The 18998-nt window shown below is 42.6% G+C and overlaps 1 protein-coding gene across 1 annotated transcript in view; it reads left to right on the top strand.

The window, feature by feature from the left end:
• Positions 1–770: 770 nt before the first annotated feature.
• Positions 771–18998, top strand: part of Cfap44 (cilia and flagella associated protein 44) — a 91389-nt gene continuing 73161 nt past the window's right edge. The window contains exons 1-8 of the mRNA XM_021185422.1: positions 771–834; positions 6553–6648; positions 9152–9277; positions 9745–9898; positions 12550–12712; positions 14244–14346; positions 15647–15863; positions 16974–17088. Of these exons, the coding sequence (XP_021041081.1) occupies positions 6558–6648; positions 9152–9277; positions 9745–9898; positions 12550–12712; positions 14244–14346; positions 15647–15863; positions 16974–17088 (969 nt within the window). The 5' untranslated portion in view covers positions 771–834; positions 6553–6557. The remainder of the gene's footprint in view (positions 835–6552; positions 6649–9151; positions 9278–9744; positions 9899–12549; positions 12713–14243; positions 14347–15646; positions 15864–16973; positions 17089–18998) is intronic.

Below are 18998 nucleotides of genomic sequence, written 5' to 3' on the forward strand. Positions count from 1 at the left end.
TCAAACATAACACAAGACTACCAGAACAGAAGATAGAATAAAAACCATCCATTTCAGGTTTATAAAAACATGTTTTAGCTGGGTGTGGTGGTGCATGCCTTTAATCCCAGCACTTGGGAGGCAGAGGCAGGCGAATTTCTGAGTTCGAGGCCAGCCTGGTCTACAGAGTGAGTTCCAGGACAGCTACACAGAGAAACCCTGCCTTGAAAAACAAAAACAAAACCAAACAAAAATAAAGGCATGAGCTCGTCATATATTTTATATACAAATCCTTTGTCCAATACATATGTTGCAGATTAAAAACAAAAACCCAAAATTAAGCCTCTGCTTTGTATGTGCCCACCTCCTGCAGCAAGATTCACAACACAAACCCTTATTTACTCTTTAAAAAACACAGGTAAGCTTTAGAAAATACTCGTCTTCGATGTTGATGAAGCTGGAAGCTGCCTTCTGCAGCCAAGACCACACCATTTTAAAAGTTTTGTTTTTAATTGGCAAATAATTGCCTCAGGACCCTTTGGCTGGTTTGGAAAGTTGGGCAAGTACCTAAATGCTCACTCATCTGTTTCATAAACTGTTGGAATGCTGGGCTTCTGTTTCCTGAGGGTGGGGGTGTCGCAGTAGCTTCTTCCCCAGGGCAGAGGGATGACTCTGTGGCAACACCTCAGTTTTGGCAAAAACCTTGGGGGATGCTGCGCATGCGCCTAATAGCCTGCTGTTCCCCTCCCCCCACATCACTACCAGCGGGCGGAGTGGCGTTGCTATGGCAACCGCAGTAAACGGAGTCCTTGGGCGGGTGTGACTAGAAACCAGCTGCTGTAGCGAACACCTCTGGTAAGTGGGCTCTTAGCCTGGGCCGGGCTGTCCCCATGAGTCTCCCTTAAATCTGGTAGCGACCCAGAGAGCAGTGAACTTCACCTTCTAGGTGGAACTAGTATGGTCCAATTTCTCTGGAACACTTCCCCGGTCCTCCTGTGGTAATTGAACGCAAACATTTGAAGCAACCAGTGCGGGTTAGATGTGTGCACAGCTCCTGCCTGCAGTGAACTGGTGATGCAGGTTAAGAAACAACTAGGTAGCCAGAGAAGTTAGGTCACCACAGAGGGAAGAAGAAAGCCTGCTGCAAATGTGCCTGGGTCAACAAAACCACCCCTGCCCACCCTTAGCTGTGAGTCTTCTCAAGTGGGCCCTTCTACACTATTTTCCTTATCTCGGAAAAAAAAAATGGCTGTGTTTGCCTCCTGGGATTCTTGTTAAGATTCAAATGCAGGCCAAGTGTCTCAGGAGTGAGGCTGAACGCTGGCAATAGGCAAAGGCAGTAGGGATCGAGTGTACAGTGTATTCGTTAGTCATGAGTAGCCTTACTTGCCTGCTTAGTAAGACACCAGAGAAAAGGGGCCAAAGGGGAGTAGGAACAAAGAGTGGGTGTGAGATGCAGCAGCGATCTGCAACCTCACCACGAAGGGTTTTTACACCATGATAAGGGTTTGTATTGTATTCTCCTGTGATGGCAACATAGTCACTCGACAACGCTGTAAACGAGAGTGGTGCTCTGGCAGCTCTCTCATGAATACAAAGGGCAAGGCAGAAAACAGAAGATTGGCAAGGTAGCTCGGTGGGTTAAGACACTTGCCACCAAGCTGGACAACCTGAGTCCCATTCCTGTCACCTGCATGGTAGAAGGAAAGAATGTCCACAAAATTGTCCTGTGACCTCCACACATGTACCCACCTACGCACAAATAAGATATAAATAAATGTAACGAGAAGCTGAAATTTTAAAGGTTTTGTTTATTCTTGTTTTATGTGTATGAGTCTTTGAATGTTTATCTGTGTACCACACATGTGTGCAGTGCTCACAGAGGCTATAAGAAAGCATTGGCTGCCCTGGGACTGGACAGTAGAGATGGTTGTGAGCTGCCACAGGAGTGCTGGGAACTCAACCCTGGTACTCTGGAATAACAGCCAGTGCTCTTAACTGCTGGGGTATCTCTCCTCTCCAGCTCCCATGAAAAGAAAATTTAAAGATAAAATGGATTAGAGAAACAGAGTAGGAGCAGAGGTTATCTGCAGTGACAGGGACAGTGAGCCTGGTACTTAAAGAGGTGAGGACAAGGGTGAAAGCAAAAGTCTTCATAGCTGGCCATCTGGCAACGGGCCTTGGAAATGGATTGCATGAGCTGGGTCATAGGGAAGGACGAAATGTCTAACTGCTCTTCTTTCTCACTTGCAAAATTATGATACTAGCATCTGCCTTGTATTTTAAAAACAAGTGAGATCATGTGTACAGAGATTTTTAGACTCGTGTTTGCCATCAGAGAAGAACCCAAACAATAAGCAAGCAAGCAAACAAACAAAAAGACCCTACCACAAGCTATTTTTTTTTCTACCACTGTATTTGACAAAGTAAACTCAAACTTGAGTTGGTTTCCTATATCAGTTACTGGTTATTAGCTTTGACCAGCTCCAGCACACTGCAGAGATTGTTTGAGATTTGGGGAGCAAGGATTGGACTCTGGTGAGTGAATCTGAGCAACGCTCCCTTGTGATGTCCTGTGTCTGGCTTCCAGCCAACTCTTTAGGACACACAATCCTCTGCACCACTGAGAACTTTCACTCTCTACATTTTCTTAGGGTTAACTCAATAGGCTGAATCAATAAGCTCGAATCTCATAAAGGGAGACTTAACAATCCCTCTGCAAATAGGTTCCCGAACCTAGTTAGTCTATACTGGTTGTCTATTAAGGAGGATGTAATAGAGAACACACAAACAAGAATTGCTCGTTCTCATTGTTATATACTGATTTAGACGAGTTGACATGCTATAATTTTGTCTGTCCCCTCCAAAGATGAAACCTTAGCTTGCCTTAGAGAAATGCAGTGAATGTCTCCAGCCAATGAGGAGATGAGGTAAACTGATAGTCCCTCACTTTTGGCACTTGTCCAGAAAAGGTGGTTTTTTTTTTTGTTTGTTTTGTTTTGTTTTTAAATCTAGGAAGGTAAAAATTTTGAGAAGCTATGGAATGAGTTGGCAATTAATTTATTTAATCATTATAAGTTTGAAAAACGTTCAAATTATGTCATTGAGGTCTAACTGAAAGAACTGGGGTGCTGCCCTTATCTGAAGGTGAGCACTGGTCAGTCCTGTGGGATGTGTCCCCACCTGCAGATCAGTTTCATCTGCGGGTGGTCTGAGAAGTGGTAACAAGCCTCTCCCTTCCGGAGGGGTGAGTGTTTCATGACCTTCCCAAAATTCCGAAGGTGACCTTTTCAATACTAAGCTTTATTTTCTGGCAGCCTTGGCCCTGTGAGGAACACAACAGTCATGACAGCCCAGAAAGCATCGCGACGCTTTTGTCCTTGTATCTGCTTATCTTCCGTTGTGGGTCAAGTCCTTACTTGCCACCCTTGGCTGTTTATCTACAGAATAATTTTGAATAAATGTATTAGACCTATGGGCCTAATTTAAAAAAATGCATCTAGTTTTATTCAGTTATATTGTAAGGGTCCACGATTTGCCAAAGAATGATACCCTGGGCTCAAATAGTATGTAAACACAAAAAGTGTTTTATTCTGCATGCTGGGGTCTCCCATTATCAAGATAGAGAGCGAGAGACACCCAAGCTCACAAGCTGATTTAAAGCACTTTAGGGGATTCCAGGGTAGGTGACCTTTATCTTACTCCATCTCTAGGGATATTCCATTACCGGTCATGGAGGCTGGAAACTGCTGCTGACTCACTGTCCTTGCCACAGGCCAAGTGGTGGGGGAGTTTCTGAGACCTGGACTTGCCTGGACTTGCTCAGTCCTGAACTGCCAATTTGAAGCCTGCCATGGAATCAGCCTAACCTCACTATCAGTGGTTCCCAACCTGTGGGCCAAGGCCCTTTTGGGGGTGTGGAATGACGCTTTCACAGGCAGTGCCTGCAACCATTCGGGGAAAAAACAGATATTTGCATCATGTTTCACAACAGTAGCAAAATTACAGTTATGAATTAGCAATGAAAATAATTGTATGGGTGTGTGTGTGGGGGGGTCACCACAACACGAGGAACTGTATCAAAGGGTCACAGCATTAGGAAGACTAAGAATCACTTGGTTACGGCATACTAAATATGTGTGTAAGAAAAGAAAGGCAACAGGAAGAAAATGTTTGGCTTTGGACCCCAGGACAAGGGACCAAGGTGCAAACCAAAGCAAACCTGGCCTGCAGGTTCTCCCAGCATCCCTCAGTCCCTACCCAACATACCCTGCCCCCACCCCTGAACTTTCCAGCCCAGGGGCTGTGCTGGCTGCCCTTCCCCATGGAGGCTCCTTCCTATATAATCCTGACATTTTGGGCACTCTCTTTTCCTCCTCTTCCTTTTCTCTCTCTCTCTCTCTCTCTCTCTCTCTCTCTCTCTCTCTCTCTCTCTCTCTCTCTCTCTCTCTCTCTCTCTCTCTGCCCACACACCCCTTTTCTCTACCCTCCCCTCTTTCCCCATGGTGACTTCCTTGGGGCCAGTGAACTCACCCACCCAGGAGCAACTTCCCAGTCAACCTGCCTTTAATATAATCTAATCTGTTTTAAATTAGCTCACTTCACCAGTGGTGGAGAAATAACCTGTCAGAAAGCAGACCTCGTGAACCTTTCAGAGAGTGGGAAACAAGTGGGCTTCAAGTCACTGGGAGACACGTGTGCTGCCCAACTCCTGGATTTCAAGAAACCCATTGGCTCAGGAAAGCAGTGGCCCCTGGAAGCCAATTACCTGGTTTCTAGAGCCTGTAATGTATAACCTAGAGAGTAGGTCCACTTTCCTTCTGATACCTTGAATGTTGATTTTTTAAAAAATTATTTACCATTATCTTTCCCCAGTTAGAAAGACTGTTAGGAAAAAAAAAGCAAAATAAAACAAACAAACAAAAAATCTGGTAAGAGTATGGAGAAAGGGGGCGGCTTATAGTTGATCCGGAATGTATAGTCCTACAGCCATTGGAGAAAACAGTATGGACTTCCTTTACGAAACTGTCACGTGACTTGGTAATCCGCCTACTCTTCGTATGCATCCCCCACTCATGATGGTTAATCTTGACCGTCAACATGACAGCGTTTAGACTCTCCAGGAAAGCTTCCAAGCTTCTGGATAGGTCTGCGATGGATTTCCTTTAGTAAGTAAACTGAGAAGGGAAGACGCACCCTCAACGCGGAGGGCACCATTTTCTGGGATGGGGTTATAAACAAAAAGAATTCAAGCCCAGACCGTGGATGCAATTGCGATCAGCTGTTCCCAGCTCCTGCTGCCATGGTGGAATGTACCCTGGAGCCGTGAGCCAGAATAAAGCCATCATTCCTTAACTTGCGTTTTCTGGGTATTTTGTCCTACCCGGGTGTAAAACCAACGACACGACGGCTCCTGTGCTCATCAGTAGGCTAAGTTCGGAGCTATTCTCTGCCTATCCTGCACCTCCCCTCCCCCCAGCCTGTACCAAGTTATCATTTCTGCCTCAAACCCTGCTTCCCTAAGCCTCCAGCTTAGTTTAGCTTTCTTGTTACACACGCCCACTTTACCCCACTCTCTCATTTTTCATTTCTTGTAGCACTCAAATTCCCACTATTTGTTGAATGCCTGCGTATTTCTAAACAATAAGCTCCCGGAAGTTCAAGTCCATCCATGGTTCCCCCTCCCCCCACCTCCATGTACCCTGGTAATTTAGTGCCTGTGAGACACAGAAGATGTGCTCAAAAATATATTTGAAACGAAATGTAATATAAGTTTTGATTACTCTGCTTATGATCTCGGAGGGTTGCACAGTTCCAGCCACCTGCCCAGCAGCTCTTCAGATGTGAGAATGAAAGACACATACACATTAACTTTTTTTTTAATGCCTTTGCTAACTCAACGACTGGGCACTTCTAATACTTCGCCTGCTATCCTAGGCCCAATCAGGAAAGTGGAAATTTCACAAGGTTGGTTGGCTTTGTCTCCTGCAGCTCCCTGTCCATCTGTCTGTCCCCACATTCTGGCGAACCTACATCATCTCCTCTCTGCATCCTAGCCTCTGCAACTCTAAAGGTCCTGCCCCATGCCCAACCATTGGCCACTGGCATCTTTATTGATTGATCAAAAACCAATTGGGGACAAGGACCTTTAGCGTTTGGACACTCAGATTCCGGATTGAGCTAATCTCCAACAATGACACTTATGTAACTCCATGGGGATTGATAATAAGATGAGGAAAAGGAGACCCTGGACTGACCAAAAGAAAGGGAGGCAGAGGTTTAGTTTTAGTGGGGATGCATTTGAAGGTGTCGTGTTTCAGTGTGGGTCTTGGGAAAGCCAGAGTGCACTAGAAAGGCAGGTATGCCTGGAGAATGGACACTTGTGAGTTCCCACTTTCAATGAGGTTCATGATGTTGCTCACAGCCTCCCACTATACCTCATCTTGGATACAGTGCAGGCACAAGAGTGCCAGCACACATGGCCTGTGGTGCTTGTGGAATTCATGATGGGGAGAGATCTGTTAATTTCTGTATTCTGGCCTTATGTCTTTCTCTCTCATTTTGTACTTACAGACAATATGAAGGAGCCAGATGACCAAGACACTTCTGATGGGGGGAGATCAGGATCAAGGAATGAGGGAAAGCTGGCTCATAGGTCCACTTTGAAATGTGAGTAGGGGTAATAAAACACACACACACACACACAGTTCTTTGTTATCAGCTTTGGGTAAGATCATTTAAAAAGAGGACCATCTGGACTTACAGGCAGAAATGCTTGGCCTGTTTCCATACTCTCTCACAGACTCACCTGTTCCATAAAAGTAGCATCTATGCCTTAATTTTTTAACCCCAGCTCCTAGCTCATCTCTCTGTACTTAGCTCAGAGGGTTGAAGGCTGGCCTAAAGTACCAGAGGTCTTGGGTTCAATTCCTGGCACTGTTTGACGTGGAAGTGTAAATCCTAGCCAGTCCAGGGGTAAGAACTGGAGGATTAGGATTTTGGGCTCATTCTCAGCCTTAGCCAGCCACCACCTTGAGACCCACTGGGTTACATTAGACCCTGGGTCAAAACAACCAAAGAAATGTCAGCTGTCTATGTTGATAGCAAGCTGCATGAATATCTTGCTCTCCATTTCCTCTGCGATCTGTCTTTGATGGACAATTGGATACAGCAGAATGGAAAGCAGTTTGGCTTAAGCCCCGAGTCCACCACTTGGAGGTGCTTTGCCAAGGACCACCCCAATCGGGTATGGGGGTTCCTGGGATGAGGATCCTCAAAGGCTAGGTGGGTAAGGATTCGGCGGTGACAAACAGAAACAAGCACAGAGGCAGTTTGAATCTGAGTGTATTTTGCAGCTCTCAAACAAGGGTTTTTATGCATAAAGAAACAGGTATTACAACTTTAAAAAATATATTCAATGAAGCAGTCAGGTAGAACGGATATTATAATCATTTGGCACAATAAAATACAAAAATCATCTAAGGCTAGTGACAAATTTCCAAGAACAAGGTAGTAAATTTTTTATGATCAGTTACTGTTTAACAACCTGATTTTCTGTAAATCTTCAAAGCATAAATTTAAACTGTTTTAATTTTTTTTAAGGCTTTCTTAAACATATACCAAAGCCTACTTCCGATGACACACGGTGCAGCCGTATAAAATTTTACTGTTGGGAAAGTTTTTAATCTATCAACACTATCTTATACATGATTTATAAATTGAAGCGCTGGTTTTCCCAGTGATGAGGTCATGGTTAGTGTCTCCATCTCAAGGGATGGTTTCTAACATTGTTCTCGATTAAGCCTAGGCTATCAAGAACATCTCATAAGTAGGAAAAGGAATAGAAAAGATAAAACAGATAAGTAGCCAAAAGAACTACGGCTCAACAATTTTTCTCTGGCCAAGAGTTCCACAACCGGCTCCAGGAGGCCTCCTCCTTTTGAGGTCTACTGCCTCAGTCTGTGGAACTTGTCACACAGTTCCTACTGGGGTTGTGTGGCAGTGCTTGACCTTGAAGGAAAAAAATATACCTTTTAGAGTCTCACTTCTTTACTTACTATTTATTTTTCTTTTACATGTGTGAATATCTGCCCACAAGTATGTCTGCACCACATACGTACAGTACAGGGCCTGTGGAACGGGAGTTATAGGAAGTTGTTAGTTGCTGTGTGGGTACTGGGAATCAAAAACACCCAGTCCCCCAGAAGAGCAGCCAGTGTTCTCACCTGCCAAGCCATCAGCTCCCTTTAGCCCATTTAAATGAGTGACTTGGGAAATTAAATTGGGAAAGCTATGGAGAAGGATTCCATAGGCTGCCAATGAGAGAGCAGAGGTGCCCTGGCCACAAGAGCTCAGGTATACTTAGAGAGTGGTTCTCCAGAGCCTCCCTGGGCAGAGCTGAGTCTTTGGCCCATCCAGGTACCTTCTTTCCATCCAAATGGGTGCACCCTATGGAATTCTGTCTGTGGCCCAGCCTTTTGCTGTCGTTTATAATACTCTTGGGCTTTTGTCTCTAGTCTTTCAGCTTCGTCTCAGACTTACTAGGTATTTCGGGGTGCACTTGGCTGTTTCTTCCCTGTTCTTCTGAAAGTCCCTCAGGCTAGTCTCTCGTGTGATTGACACGGTGGGTTCTAAGCATGCCCATGGTTGGACAGGAACCGAACATTGTCTTAGTCCCAAAATCTTCTCTTTTCTCAGTTCTCATTCCTCATTAGTTTACTCTGAAGCCAGTATTTTAACTTATTAAAATATTTAATAATAAGTTGATTTTACTTTGAGAAAAATTACCATACTCAAAGAGGGTTACACTTAAATAGCATTGTGGCTCTTCAACCTAACCTATCAAATATTAGTTGCCGTTATGACTGCAGTATACCGACATTCATGCTGGCGTCTTGTTTATCCTTTCTTGTTAATATGCCATAAGAGAAATAGACTAGAAAGGAAATGAAAACAGAAATGAACTCACAGAGAAGGCCTTTTCGTTTTTGTAAAAGTTGAAGTCTGATCAAATAAAGTCTGTTCTAGGAAAGTTTGAATAGAAACCCTTGACCTTTAAAGAATGAACAAGTAAAGCTTTTAGTTGCTCTGGAAATGAAAAAAAAAAACATTTAACTAAGATCTTGTGAGATTTTAAACTAAAACAAGTGGTCTTTAATATCTATGCATGAAGCTTCCCAAGACACCACAGCCGACTTAAGTACCGAAGGGGAAGAGTCGTATTTGGGTGATGACTTAGATTTGGACGACATGGACGAAAGCTCGCATTCATCTCAAGAGTACGTTCAGGCTCCTGCACGTAAGCGCGATTCGCTCTCTCTCAGTAACCGTCGCTGTTTCTAAAGGCAAATTTCTCGGACAAGTCAAATTGCTGTTTATAGATCGAGGAAACGGGAAATCTGCAGGACGTGGACTCGGGTACAGAAAGTAAGCCGCCCTCAGGGGTTCTACATTCTGTTTCTGAGGACCACATCGAGAAGTCTTGTATTTGATCTGGGGATAAAGTGATCCAGGGATCGTGCCTCGGCTTAGTTAGGAGTTCTAGGAGTTCTCCACGTCCTCTGTTGGAAGCGTGGCCAGCACGCGCCTCACGCTCCTTCCATCCGCACAACCCGCTCCTCCCGAGTTTAGCAGCATGGGACACGGGCTCAGGCCAGTGGTTGTCCTTAACTTCAGGCACGGCGCTGCATGGCCTTCCTCCCTTTGTGAAATATGATTTTAGGGTTCGATGCGTACTCTTCTTAGCTCACGTGTTTCATGTTTTAGCTTCCCAGGAACCTCCTGTTGAAGTTAAGGAAGAGCCAGAAGCCGATGTAAAGACCGTGCTTTCCGAGACCTTCTATTACGATTACCTGGAGCTTGTTTCCATACCATACGTGTCTTCAGAAGAACGGATCCCACTTTATTTTCTCACCCTCAAGTATCCATTGCAGCTATACATTTATAACGCGGGAGGGTTTCATTCCCTAGGTCAGGGGTTGGCAAACTATAGCCCCTGGAGCAAATGTGGCCTCCAGCCTGTTTGTGTAAATAAAGTTTTATTGCAGCACAGACACATCCCATTACATTCTGTCTATAGCTGCTTAAATAGTTGTGATTGAGACTTTTTTTTTTTTTTTTTTTTTTGTCTAGAAAGCCTAAGGCAGTGGTTCTGAACCTTCCTAAATGTGTCAACCCTGTAATACAGTTGTTCCTCATGTTGTGGTGACACCCAACCACAAAGTTATTTTTTGTCACTTCATAACTGTAATTTTGTTGCTGCTATGAATCAGATATATGTAAATATATCTGTTATGTGACCCCCCCCCCCTTCCCCAACACACACATGCAAGGTCTCCACTTGTGGTTGAGAACTGCTGACCTAAGGTATCTACTTCTTGCCTTACAAGTTTACCAACCTTTCACTTAGGAAATTGTAAGAAATGTGGTGGGGGTGTCGATCCTAATTTAAGTTAAGCTTTTGTTCGGTTCCACCATAGGAAGAAATGATTCTTTGGGGATCCTCTTTTCACAGATGGACCAGGCTATATTGTTCATTGAGATGTGGTTTTTCGCAGGAGTCTGCAAAGCTTCTTACTGACATTTTCTTCAGTGTCCCAGGCTGGCCTCCCTTTGCCAAGGCCTGTCTAGTGACATCATTGCTTTCCTTTCTCGAGGCACTGATGGTACCATTGTCAAGGCTGATACTTTCCCATCATGCACCGGAAGAGTTAGCTGAGGTGACTCTGAGAAAGAGGTCACACTGCAGCAAGTTTTGATTGGTTTGTGAAGACAGGCAGCAACCGTAGGGCTGACCCAGGAGAGCACTTGTGTTTGCTGTCTGTATGTTAGGTCTGTGAGAGGGTAATTAAAGTACAGTCTCCGCGACAGCCTCAGCTTGCCGTCTGTGAATAGTGGCTGTTGTCAGCCCGCACTGCAACTGGCCTCTTTCCAAAGGTATAGTTTGGAGATAAGGGTGCGTGCTTTCTGAATACAGCTTTGAACTCCGTTTCAAGCCTACATGTGACTAAACTAATTTGCCCCAAATTACTTTCTAATCTGGAATTTTCTCTTCTTAACTTTTCTGTCTTTCAGACATAAGAAATTTTCTTACAAATAAGTGGATCCTCCAAAACCATAGTCCCTCCCCACCCCCCACCCCCCTAACAAAGTCTCAAGAAATAGATTCATCCTTAAACAGGTTCTTGGAAAGATCTGTCCACTGAAGCAGCACTGAGATGCTAAAAGTTTTCATAGGTTGCTCTCATTTACATTGTTATTTTATGTCTTGTGTTTTTAAATTTGAGCTGAACTGTACCAATAAGATCTTATGTAACCTAGATCTTTAAACTTCTATTTTGAATTAATGCAATTTTACTCTATGACATAAATACACATACATACATACACACACATACATACATATACACACTTACATATATACATACAAACATACATACATACATACACATACATACATACACACACATACATACATATACACACTTACATATATACATACAAACATACATACATACATACACATACATACATACACACATACATACATACATACATATATTTGCTTATATAGAAATGTAGTAAAAAAAAAGCCTTGGAAAATCTATATATTTTATGTGTCCTATATTAGTGGATTTAAATAATCTGTTTATATTAATTAAGTTTTAACTTGAACTTAATACAGTAGGCATGTTGTAAAATTTTGTATTAGATTCCTACAAATGTCAGATTTTCTTTACATTGCTTTTTACATGTATAATGTATGCAAGTGTGTACGTGTGTGTTCCCACATGTGCCAGGGCGTGTCAGAGCATAGCTTTCAGGAGTCTGCCCTTTTTGTCCAGTAAGTTAGTTCTAGGGATGGAACCCAGGTCGTTAGTCTTGGCAACAAGTACCTTTACCCAGTGAACCAGCAGCTGCCGCATCATCCCAGAATTTTAATGTCTTTCATCTTCAAGGAAGAGGCCTAGAAAATATTTTTAAAGGGTGGATCAGTGAGTTAAAAACACTTGCCACATAAGCCTGATGACCTGAATTGAATCCCTGGGGCCCAAGATGGAAGAAGAGACATCACACACATACACACACACACACACACACACACACACACACATACACCACATGCATGCACACACACATACATACACCCCATATAAACAATAATAAAAATGATTTTTACTATGATTTCAGCAAACTTGACTGGCAGCTATGAAGGTGAAGACCTGGACTTTGTATGGCATGGTTCTGTTTTCAGGATACAGAGGAAAATGATCCCCATTTAGAAAGGCTAGCTCTATCTATCTGCTTATCCCCAAATCTCAGAATTTCTTCCCAAAAATTCAAGTAGAAAACTTAAGTCTCTGTATGAAGATTTTCGCTTACTTTAAAAATAAAACTATGTCTGTGACCCATAAAAAAATTCTGATTTTCAGGGTAAAGTTCAGCTTTGTTGATTTCAGACGGTTAATTAAATAGAGTATCGGTTTTAAAAATGGCTCAGTTGTTTTAGTCAGGCATCGGATCCCTATTGGATGTTCTGTCTTACTGTTCTCCTTAGCAGCCTTGCCCCAGCCATTCTTTTGGTTATGACTGCAGAAAGCGAGCCAACCTACAGCTTCTGGACAGCAGCACCTTGTTGTACGTGGCTGGGAACCAGATGATCCTGCTGGATTTTAAAGACAAGACACAAATTTACCTGCAGAGTAGCAGTGGCCAAGGGATTGGTGCCATTGGGGTATGCCAACATTTAGTGACCCGGGGGCAGGGAATCCCTGGTTCTGTCTTCCTCAGTTGTCACAGTGGCAGTTAGAGACCAGTGGTATGCAGGGTGTGGTAGGGCCACATGAGATGCACAGCTATCTTTATTCTAAGCCCTTTTCTTTCTCTTTCTTTAAAGTGTTTTTTATTTCTTTTTCATGAAGCCCAAGCTGGCTTTAAAGTCAGTACAGAGGCCAGGCTGGTTTTAAACCTGAGATCCTCCTGCCTTAGCTTCTTGAATAGAGGGGAAATTATGTATGTATGTATGTATGTATGTATGTATGTATGTATGTATGTATCTATCTATCTATCTATCTATCTATCTCTGTATCTATCTATGCATTTATCTATGTATGTATCTATGCATGCATGTATGTATGTATGTATGTATGTATGTATGTATGTATGTATCTATCTATCTATCTATCTATCTATCTATCTAATCTATCTCTGTATCTATGAATCTATCTATGTATTTATCTATGTATCTATGTATCTATCTATGCATCTATGTATGTATGTATGTATGTATCTATCTATCTATCATCTATTTATCTATCTATCCATCCATCCATCCATCCATCTATCTATCTCACTACTCTGTACATAAATCAAGATTACAGCTGTGCATCAGTGTAGTTATAAAAACTGATAATGTAGGAAATCCAAGGCTGCAAGATTAGTTGTTGAATTAGTGTCTTAAAGGCAGGTTAAACAAATACACCGACCCCACAGGAGAATATCAGTCTTAAGTGATCTTAACCTATATTATTAACTAGCCTGTGAGGTCCAGTTTCAGTCTTTTAGAAAGAAAGAGATATTATCCTAAGGATGTGTCACCACAGGATAGAAGGCAGCTTCAGCAGGAGGTCAGCCTGTCAGGTCCTCTCATGGGATGGTGCTCACAAAAACCCTTGACAGATGCTGTTCCACAGTTCTGGATTTCCAACTCTTCAGGACAGCTAGTCAAATAAATTCTGTCTGTCATAAGTAACCCAGTCTTTCAGGGAGAAAATGAATGGAGACACACATTTTGTAAATGTTTCTACCATTTAGAGCGACTTACACTGTAAGTACGACTGGTCTTCTGTCCTACTTAGCTGTTCTTACATCACCATCCAGGCCAGCAGAGGCATAGCACTTTTAAAAAATATAAATGTGAATTAAGAAACACTGGGTTTCGGGCTTAAAATCTGTGTCTGGATGAACCTCTGAAGCAATTCTGACACACACTAAAGAGTAAAGCCTTCATTATCACTATGAATTTAATACTCATAAGATTAAGATGATTTCTTTAATAAAGCTAAGCCTTAATTTTTAAAAATTCCTTTTAATTTTTAGTTCAGTTCATATCCATCATTAAGTATTTATCATATGCACATTTTTTAAAATTTTAGATTGAAGCGCAGTGTAGTAGCCAGTTACACAGTAACAGTCACTACTGCATGGATAAGAATATCTAAGTGAAATTTTCCATTGAATATTTTAGTGAGACTCTGTTTTTCTAGGTCCATCCAAAGAAAACTCACTTTGCAGTTGCCGAAAAAGGAAGTTTCCCAAAGATTATCATCTATGAATACCCTTCTCTGAAGCCCTACAGGATCTTGAGAGGTGAGTCCGTCAAGATCTCTGGAGTAGTCCATGTTCAAAGCTAACGTCCTGAAGGTGACCAAGATTACAGAATTAACCAAGATTCAGCAGAGGAACAAAAGTAAGATGGAGAAAGGAACTTTATTTCATGAACTTGGCTTACAGTTGCCTAGGTTAGGAAGTTTAAAAACTGTGGGTCGCCCCACAGGCTGGAGATTGCAAAGAAAGGGTCCGTGGGCATTCTCCAGGCAGCGCTATCTCTTTAGGGAATCTTCGGTTTTAATTCTAAGACCTTGCAGCTGATTGGATAATGCCTGCCTAGACTCTCAAGGATACAATCCTTAAAGATCAGAACTATCAGTCATGTTAGCCAATAACTTCACAAAAACTTCCTTGCTGTTTAGTTTGAATAACTAGTGAGGGTGAGGGTGGTGGGTAACATTAGCAGTCTCCATTGTCTTACAGTTCTGCTGTCTGGGTAACTGATTTGGGGAGTCCGGGGATTTTTTTTTTTTTTAACTCTGGGAAATTTTCAGTGACAAATTTAAAGTTGCAGACCTTTTCTGATCTCTGAGTGTGGCTCCCTTTCTTCCAGAAGATGGAATATATGCAGCATGTTCTTCTTTGGGAAAACACAATTTTGATTTCTAATCGTATAAGCCATTTTAAAGCCAAGAGTGATGAAAGATTTTTAGGATTACTCTTTTGGGAGATTTTTCTATCTATGCTCTGTTGGAAGATTTATGTATGTATACCATGTATGCACACCCCTGCCCATGTAATATGTGTGAGGGGCGCTTGCCTGTGCATGTATTTGTGGAGGCCAGGGCTTGATGTCCAGCATTCCTTCTATGGCTCTCCACCTTATTATATGATGTAGAGCCTTTCACTACAGCTGGCGCTTGCCATTTTAGCTACTCTGGTTGGCCAAGAAGCCCTTGGGATTCGCCTGTCTCTGTGCTCCCACCCTATACCATTAGAATAACACCTGAACCTCAGTGTTTGTACACTGGCTGTGTTACCTGTTGGACAGACTGTCTCCCCAGTCCTCTCTTAGATTCTTGGCATTTTAACATTAACATAGATCACTCTCCTCCTCTTCTTCCTCCTCTTCCTCCTTTTTCTTCTACTTCCTCTCCCCCTCCCTCCTCCTCCTCCACCACCACCATTTTCCCTCTCTGTTGTTGTTTTGGGATATAAGATTTGCAGCATTGGCTGGGCTTGATCTTGTTTTCCAACACCTCCAGTGCTGGTGTGACAGGTGTGTTCCCTCTGGGCTGAGCTTCTGTCTTGTTGATCAGACTCTCATTCATCCTTACAGATGGGACAGAGAAAGCCTATGCGTATGTAGACTTTAACAACGAGGGGAACTTGCTGGCCTCTGTTGGTTGCCATCCTGATTACACAATAACCATCTGGGGCTGGAAGGAAGAGCAGCCCATACTGAGAACGAAAGCGTTTTCTCAGGAAGTCTTTAAGGTCACTTTCAATCCTGATAACGATGAACAATTAACTACCTCAGGATCCGGCCACATCAAGTAAGTCTGGTACCCAAAGAAGAAACTAGCAGATATTTTAAGGGACATTTCTAAAAGGACCAAAGATATATAGATAATTTTTGCTATCATTAAATTGAATTTTTTTTCAAAATTAGGGAGATTTCAGAAAGTTTTAAAAAATACTTATTCTTATTTTATGTTTATGAATGTTTTGTCTGTATGCATACATGTGTAATACAAGCACGTTGTATCTGTGGAAGACAAAGAGGACTTTGAATCTCCTGGAACTGGGGTTACAGATGGCTGTAAGGTGCCGTGTGTGTGTGTGTGTGTGTGTGTGTGTGTGTGTGTGTGTGTGTGTGTGCTGGGACCCAAACCCAGATCTTCTAGAAAGAGCAGAGAGTGCTGCTAAGTGCTGAGCCACCTCTCCAGCTCTGCATGGGCTGTTTTTCAAGTTAACCAGCAGTTTGCCTTTTCTCCCTCCCCCGCACTTGCCCTCCCTCCCCCTTTTTCTTAGTGTACCTTTTAAGTTTTGATATAGGGGAATGATCTTCCAAAACAGTATAGATAAAAGAGAGGCTTTTAAGTTGAGCGCAGCCTTCTCATAGTCTCCACTTAAAGCAGTTTTCATAGCATCTCAGTAACTCACTGTTGGCATTTACAAAGCCATGGTGAGCTTTCAGACCACGGTGGAGTTTCTTATGTTTCTTAAGTCTTAACGGTGGCACAAGAATCCTCACAACACTCCTGATGATCCTTGTCTACTCCTGATCTCAAGTCTGTGGCTTCAGGTCCCACATCCACCTTGTTCTGCTTCCAGAATGGAATGATGTAGACCCTCTGTTACCTTTCTTACTTGTTACTTATATTTAACATCAGTTACTTTCAATCCAATTGAAAATTTCACTTATGGCTGGTAACTGCTGCAGCAGACAGCATAACTCAAAATCCAGGTCTCACAAAGACAGTGGACTCCCCCTCGCCCCAGTGTTGAATCTGTGCTGCCTAACAGGGATTAGTAGACACTATGTGTCAAGATGAACCGATTGAAGTTACTTCACATGCGCATATCCGCATATCCAGGGCTGATGGACATAAAAAGACACTGCACTGATCAGCATCTCTGACCTCTTTCTCTCTTGTTTGCAGGTTCTGGGAGATGGCTTTTACATTCACTGGTCTCAAGCTGCAAGGGTCACTGGGGCGATTTGGCAAAACATCTACCAGTGACATAGAGGGCTATGCGGAGCTTCCCGATGGGAAGGTGAGCCAGCACGCCTGTGGTTCCTCAGTCACTGGACTGTGAGCAGATGGAAGCAGGCCTACTTGAAGTCAACCACGTGTTCAAGGACTATCCATGAGAACAGCTACTGTAATTCTGAGTGTCCTGAATACACCTCATTTTCCTTTTACAGACTATCAATTGAAAGGAAAACATTTCCCTAAAGTTTTCATAATTCATATGTATAAACCATTTTCTGGTTTTGCTCCTCCATTAACACAGTGACATGTTGGTGATGTCATGAAGTTATAATGATTGATCTTTCCCTTTTGTGTCATGATGTTCCAAGGGACTCACATAGGCAGGGCTTCAATCAAGCTTGTGCCTTGATTCGGTGTCAGGATGTCATGGGAAGATGAGGACATTTCCTAGCTGTATCTGCAACACTGTAGAATAATTTGTCAATTGATTTACTGACATTATTAGTTCACTTTTCTCTTGCTCTTACAGAATTTATGTTTCTTTGTTTTTTTGTTATTTATTTATTTATTTGCCTAAAATGATGGTTAACTGGGATCCGTTCCCCTGTGCTATCTTACTGGGTCTCCTATTAGATAGAATAAGTTATACTGTGTTACTTGTGGTCACGTCTCTTATAAGAAAATTCCAGCACACAAATATCACTTTAAGAAACCAAATTATCTGGGCATTAAAGTGTTGGCATAGTTTCAATTAAAAGTACGGTGTATAGGAGAAAATAAAAAGAAGTCTGGGCTAGCCAGTCTAGCAGAATTAGCGAGCATTGGGTCCAGTGAGGGACTCTTGACAAAATCACAGCAGTAATAATAAAGCTGTGAAGGAAGATGCTGATGTTCACCTCTGGCCTCCACGGAAGAACTAAGTTCTAATGTTTTCCAGCACAGTGGGTGTCTGGTTCACAACCATGTCTTGAATATGTAATGAGGAACTGGAGACAGGTGTTCAAAGCTTCCCAGCACAAACATGATGGATGGAGATGCTAACAACCCCGATTATCCATCATACATCGTATACATGTATCAAGTTATCACACTGCACCTCATACATGTGCACAATTAGTATTCATCAGTGAAAACGCTTGTATAAAAAAATCAAGTTGAAGACTCTGCTAAAGTCAGCTGAGGCCCAATAGCAGGTCACATAGGCAAGCAAGGTTAAGACTGAGCTAAAATCATCAGTTCTTGCCGATGAGAAGGACAGAGTTTCCCACTGTAGATCAGTCCACACTGAGGAGGGTCTGTGGAAATAAGACTTTCTTAGTCAAAGATGCCCAGGGATTTCAGAAAGAAGTATGCTTGCCAGTTTCTTTGGTCTCCTGCTTCTGAGACAGTGTAGTCAGGGCAGGGAGTTTTGAGTAACAACACTGAAACCAGCATCTTGGCTTCTCTGGGGAACTTGGGGTTACGTTATTTAAGTGTTGGTGCTTCAGTTTTCTCCAAGTGAGAACAAAGCTGGAGTTAGGAAAAACAGAGCAACCTGCAGGCACAGCTGCACATGGTGTTGCTGAGCGGAGTACCTAGCACACGTGGCTTTGGGCATTAAATGCCAATGTATGTTAAGTATTCAGGCATACACCATAAATATTACTTATTATAGCACTCATTAAGCACCATAAGAGCCAGTGTTTGATGGCATGCACTTTGGAAACTGTCGAATTAGACATTAATTTGGGGGCAGTCCCAAATACTTTCCTTGTTTGAAACTTGAGCTGTAATCTGCTCAACTTTGTAGTGGTCTTACAATTTAGCAGACAGTTCTATACGTAGAAATGAAATCTCATTTTGGAAGACTTTATTGCCAAGTTTTTAAAAAAATTTTTATTATTTTTTATTACATATTTTCCTCAATTACATTTCCAATGCTATCCCAAAAGTCCCCCATAGCGCCCCCCACTTCCCTACCCACCCATTCCC

This window comes from Mus caroli, chromosome 16 (genome assembly GCF_900094665.2).
Source record: "Mus caroli chromosome 16, CAROLI_EIJ_v1.1, whole genome shotgun sequence".
In the NCBI taxonomy this organism is placed as follows: Eukaryota; Metazoa; Chordata; class Mammalia; order Rodentia; family Muridae; genus Mus; species Mus caroli.